This window comes from Mus pahari, chromosome 2, assembly GCF_900095145.1.
Source record: "Mus pahari chromosome 2, PAHARI_EIJ_v1.1, whole genome shotgun sequence".
In the NCBI taxonomy this organism is placed as follows: Eukaryota; Metazoa; Chordata; class Mammalia; order Rodentia; family Muridae; genus Mus; species Mus pahari.
The window spans coordinates 29,521,133-29,527,158 of NC_034591.1; the positions used below are offsets into that span (position 1 = coordinate 29,521,133).

Genomic DNA, 6,026 nt, shown 5'->3' on the forward strand with positions numbered 1-6,026 from the left:
AAGAGAGGCCCCTTGGTCTTGCAAACTTTATATGACCCAGTACAGGGGAACGCCAGGGCCAAGAAGTGGGAGTGGGTGAGTAGGGGAGCAGGGTGGGGGGGAGGGTATAGGGGACATTCGGGATAGCATTTGAAATGTAAATGAAGAAAATATCTAATAAAATAAGTTTTTAAAAAAAATCTTAGTCCTGAAAGCTTTATGTGACAGGAACCCCTGGTCGTGGGCAAACCAGAGCAGTTGTGACTCTGCTGATATAAAAAGAGCATTTTTCTAACAATGACTGGGTCAGCAAACACTTAACCATGAGTGCTAATATTCCCTAAATATATGAAAAATAAACCTGTTGCTTATTCCTTTTCTTCCCCCCTCCCCGAGGACCTAGTCTCTTTGCGTGTATTTCAGCAACAGATAGGTATTATAAGTAAATGATTAACTTACTAAACAGGAGAGCTTGGATCTTGAACATGTCCCAAAGATCTATGTGTTCGAAGAGTGGGCCCCAGCCTGTGGCTGTACCAGAAGTTGGTGGAGCCCTTCAGAGTGTCAGGTTTCATTGAGGGAAGTTAGGTACCTGGGAGCATTTCCTCAGGATGGACATTGGAACTGCAGCCCTTCTCCTAACTCCCTTGGCTCACTGACTGTCATCAGGTGACCAGGAAGCTTCTATCATGTACTTTTACCTTGATGTACTGAGATGTTTCAGGCCGCAAGCAAAAGGAACAGACATTCATAGTCTAAAAAATCTCTGAAGCCATAGGCCAAAATAAACTTATGAATTGATGATACATATATTTCAACATGGTGGCAGAAAGCTGGCTAATATATTAGGGGTCAAGTCCTCTTCGTCTTGCTTCCCCCAGCTCCTTTTTCTTTCTCCTCCTCCTTTTCCTATTTTGTCTTGAAATGCAGGGATAAAACAAAGGGTCTTGTGCAGGCTAGGCAAGTATTCTATCTCTTCGTTACAACCCCAGCCTTACGTCTCCCTTGTCACATCCAGAAGGGAGGCATCAATAAACCATACCTTTGGTCCTCGAACAGGGAGTCCAGGTTCTCCTTTAAGACCAGGCATGCCGGGTCCTCCTCGGTCTCCCTGTCCATGTTAAATAACATTGGCAAGGCTTTAGGTTACATGAGGAACTACAGAGGTGCATAGTCAAAATAGATCACCGGTGTGTAAAGAGCTTAATGTGTCCATCTCATCCTTCGGACAAATTTGAGAAACTCAACCGAAGAGTTCATAAACCTGCCTGTAAATATTTCTATAGGTGTCTGGGAAAATCCACTAAAATGATGTGTGACAATTAGACTCAAATATTTAGACGTAAGAATGCCTGGGAAGAGCTGGGCGTGGTGGTGCATGCCTTTAATCCCAGCACTCGGGAGGCAGAGGCAGGCGGATTTCTGAGTTCGAGGCCAGCCTGGTCTACAAAGTGAGTTCCAGGACAGCCAGAGCTATACAGAAAAACCCTGTCTCGAAAAACCAAAAAAAAAAAAAAAAAAAAAAAAAAAAAGAATGCCTAGGAAGTCTCTTAACACTGAATGCATCTTTCATCTTTTCCTCCGGACTTTTCGATTGCGGATCCTTGTAGATCATGTAAATGTAAGAACATTCTTGCGTGTGCTGAGGCCTAGGATTGAGAGAAGGAGCTCAGGATAACATGGCAAACCTACAGTCAGGAATGAGAAGGCTGGCTTTGAGCCTGCTTCTCTGTGAAGATTTCTTAAGGTCTTCCCAAATTAAACTTCTAGATTACTAGAACTATCATCAGTGGCATAAAACTATATATGTATTCTACCCCACCCCCAACTTTAAAAAGTGCCAAGAATGTATGTATACCTTTGGTCCAGATGGTCCAGGGATTGAGGCTCCCGGCATTCCGAAGGGGCCCATAATGCCTGGTTCTCCCTGAGACAACCAGAAAAGCTGTGACCTTTCAAGTAGAGACACTATGTGCAGTAATTATAGGAGGAAAATAAAACAATATCTGCAGATTTCAGAATATTCAAACCCCTGTCTCTATAAGTGTGAATATGAAAATGATTGGAGCATCCTTTGTAAATGACCGCTGAAGTTATTACCCTGCAATTTCTCAGTGCCTTTAAATAAATGTGTTCAATTAATTCCTGAATAGTAGGAATTTTTTATCTCTTGTGTAGCTTTTTACTGGCTAATAAAGATGAAGCAATCTGTGATGCCCATGTTTTATATCGTGCACCAAGAAGCTCATAGAAAAAAAAAATCTTGTATTTAATCATAGAAATAGTCCCCAGCATAAGTTTTACAGTACATGGCTAATTTAAAAACCGTTTTGCTTTGTTGCTTATACTGTCATGGCTCCTGTTATATCAGCATTCCACCCCTTTTTAGAAACAGAGATTATATATTTTATTTAAAAATTGAATAGGGAAATTGAAACAATTTTCTCTCTTTGCTTCCTCCCACCTTCCTGCCCTCCCTCTATTAAGCTCTCCTTCTGCCTCCATTTTCTCTAGTATCGAGTCCCCAAGACTCAAGAAGCAAAAAACGGTAGTGTCTGTGTCTCACCTGAATCTAGATCAGTGTTCCTCAGATACTAATACTTACAGATAATGTTTCTAAATAACCAGTGCCCACTTACACGCCCCAGAAATCCAGATTTCATAGATCTAAAGGATGGGGTCCAGGAATATGAATTTTTATAAGCAGCTCCAGGGATTCTGACACAACTGTGGTTAACACACTTGGAGAGATTCTGTTCTAAAGCGCTTGTTACTACATACCCCAAGGTATTCAAAATGACCCACTGGGGCAGAGAAAGAAAATATCACATAACTTAATATATTTTTATTTTCATACAAAAAATTATATTATTTATATAACATTTTAAATATATACTAGTCAAGTGTTTTATACATTAAAATTGTAACTAAAATATGAGCAAATTTATATTGGAATGTGGTCAAAATTTTACTGGCAGGTGTTTGGAATCAAGGAAATTTGGAAATCACTGTTCCAGAAAAAGGATGGAGAAATTACAAAGTGTGGGTCAAAGTCAGCCTGCATTAGGGTTTGACAGCTTTGAACTAAACTCTAGTTTTCACATTTTCAAGCAGTTATAAATCTACGTGACTACACAACAAACTCAATTTTGCTTCTTGGCAGACAAAGCTGAACTATGTTCTATCTGGCCCTTTAAACAACAACAACAACAACAAAAAGCAATATAAAAATGGTGGAGGCCTGTCTTAGAGACTGAACTATTTCTATGCCATGCCTCAGTTCGTCCTTCAAGGACCTCAGCTCACTGGCTAATTCCTCCTTTGCCTGATGTGTGTGTCCTTAAATTTCGGTAGCATGAAGTGGGTCATCCCAGTTTTTCTAGGATCATGTTCCTCTTCCCGGCTGGCACCTCTGCTGTGGGACTTCTCCACAGGACAGCCTACTAACTGAGCCCCAGCCTGCTGGGGCCTACTTCCTGCCACAGCATGTGTGTGCTCATCCTTAAATCCAAACCTGAGGGTATGGCACATGACACCTGACTCATGCTCTGGCAACAGATTAACCCACATCTAGTCCTCTGACCGATGAGCAAAATGTTAGTCAGTTAAAAATTTCCACTAAAGAAAGGTGAATGGTTCAGCAGCAGGTAAAGGCTCTTGCTGCCGCACCTGGCAACTTGAGTTAGACCCCTGCACTCCACATGGTAAAGGAGAAAAACTGGCTTCCACAAATTGTCCTCTGACTTACACACACATACACACCATAGCACACACACATATGCACACCATGGCACATGTACACACACACACACACACACACACACACACACACATACACATACACCATGGCACATGCACACACACAAATAAATAAATAAATCTTCACTAAACCAGGGTTAAGACAAAAATTATGTTTCTAGATTTATTACTTTTAAAACATGGAAAGGCTTCATTATGTTTTAAAATATGGCAGTTTTCTTCATCTTCAAAATATCCTCTATTAAAACACCAAATTTACTTTGAATAAGACTAGCTACAACATAAAAAAATAATGCCTTTTTGATAATGCAAATAAAATATATTTCTTCCACAGTGACAATTCCTCATAATGCGTCTCTTGAACCATTTTGTGACCCTTAAGGAAACATGGATCCCTGAGTCTGTCCCCAAGAATCTCCTAAATCCAAGCCTCAGAGACACTGGGGGAAAAGACTGAGACACCTGGTTCTCTAACCATCTCCCCACAACAGTGATGGGCACTGAGCAATATGACCAATCATAGCTCTACGGGCAATCCTGTTTTGTTACACTCTTATTTTGACAACACTAGTTTTCAAAACTTACTTTTTCGGGGCTGGGGAGGTGGGCCTGTAGTTAAGAGCACTCGTAGTTCTTACAGAAGGCCTGGTTTCTGTTCCTAGCATCAACATGGTAGTTCATAGCCGTGCCTAACTACAGTTCCAGGGATCAGATGCACTGGTCTGATCGCCAAGGATAGCAGTCATGTGTCATGTGTATGGTACATATCCATACATGTACACACATAAAATAAAATTAATAAACCTAATACAAACTTCAAAAGAAACTTGCTTTCTCTTCATTTGGATTTTAAACATTCTCACCTTGCTTTTGATAACCCGCATCTTCCTGGAGACATAAACTCTCAGGATTACCATTCCAACTTGCTGACATCAAGGGCACCATGTTCTCTCTCACTAAGCTTCAGTTACTGTGCGCCTCACTCTCCACTTCCCCCTTAGCACCTAGATCTGGACAGTGTGGACCATGGCCTTTATCTTCCGTTTCACAGCACTGATTTTTCTCTCAGAGGAACTCCTGCATCAAGCATGCACTGAATACCAGAGACTGTTGAGAGCGGACTCTGTCTTCTCGCCTTTGTTCTGTATTGCCACCATTGCTCTGGCCATGTGAGTGAGCGGCTCATCTGTCACAAAGCAGAGCAGGTTGGGACAGCCCTTTCAAAGTTTCTCTTCAGTATGCCTGTCAATCAACAGCATGGCGGGGAGGAGTGTGCTATGGCCCCACCTTCACCCCAGTTTCTCAACATGTGGCAGTTCCTAGAGACGACTGGCGATCTGATTGTCCCTCAGAAGCACAGATAATTAGATACATTGTGAGATCTCTTTATTCCACTCTATTATGGTCTGGAATGAAAAGTTGTCTAAAGACATTTTCCTCTTGGGGTTTTTATTGTGTATTTGTTGGGAAGGAAATGTGTAATCAAATTTGAAGTGGAAATTTAATATTCTATTAAAACCAGACACAATTACCATGTCCTCGAAGCACAGATGAGAATATGAGAAACATACCTTTGGCCCTTCGGGTCCTGGAGACCCCCTCTGTCCTTGATTTCCTTTGCTTCCTTTCTTTCCTTCATCACCCTGACAGAATGATTACAAAAATACAGAGGTCGTATTAACACATCATCCTCCGGCCACATGGCTCCCACATCAGAGCCAGGCTTTTAAGTACCAGCTTTTGAGAGATCAGCTTGAGAGTAGCCTTGCCACCCAAGGCTTGTGAAAACTTAAAGACCTGCTCAGTCTTCATCATTAAATCAAAATGATCCGATGTCCGTTACATCTAAGTTCCGAATCTCAACAGAACTTTTGTCTGGATTTACAGGTCTTCTGCCCCATTGTCCTGTGCACAAATGGTTCTGATACACTCAGCGTTTCAGAAATAGATGGTTTTTATCCCGCCTCTCAATTTTCATGCTATTTCACTTAAAAACATTAAAAGAGACATTTTTCAAATCAAGGCCCCATCTCTCCCTCAGCAGGGAGTCTAGTTCCCTCTATAAAAGAAGGCCCATAATTTTGTTGGTAAGAAGATAATCAAGCAGTAACCTGCAGCAGAGCTGGAAACTGTCTCCTGCTGCTCCCTAGAATGGCTGTGGTCATCGGTGTTCCCATGACCATGAAGAATTCTGCTCCCTTCCACCAAGGCCTCAACAGCATTAGAGCACTTTCTCTCTCTCCTCTCTCTCTCTCTCTCTCTCTCTCTCTCTCTCTCTCTCTCTCTCT

At 41.7% G+C, this 6,026-nt stretch overlaps 1 protein-coding gene across 1 annotated transcript in view; it reads right to left on the minus strand.

Moving 5' to 3' along the window:
* Positions 1-6,026, minus strand: part of Col28a1 (collagen type XXVIII alpha 1 chain) — a 173,094-nt gene that overhangs the window by 83,889 nt on the left and 83,179 nt on the right. Inside the window, exons 20-22 of the mRNA XM_021191488.1 lie at positions 5,310-5,381; positions 1,838-1,906; positions 1,022-1,090 (exon numbers count right to left, since the gene is read on the minus strand). Of these exons, the coding sequence (XP_021047147.1) occupies positions 1,022-1,090; positions 1,838-1,906; positions 5,310-5,381 (210 nt within the window). The remainder of the gene's footprint in view (positions 1-1,021; positions 1,091-1,837; positions 1,907-5,309; positions 5,382-6,026) is intronic.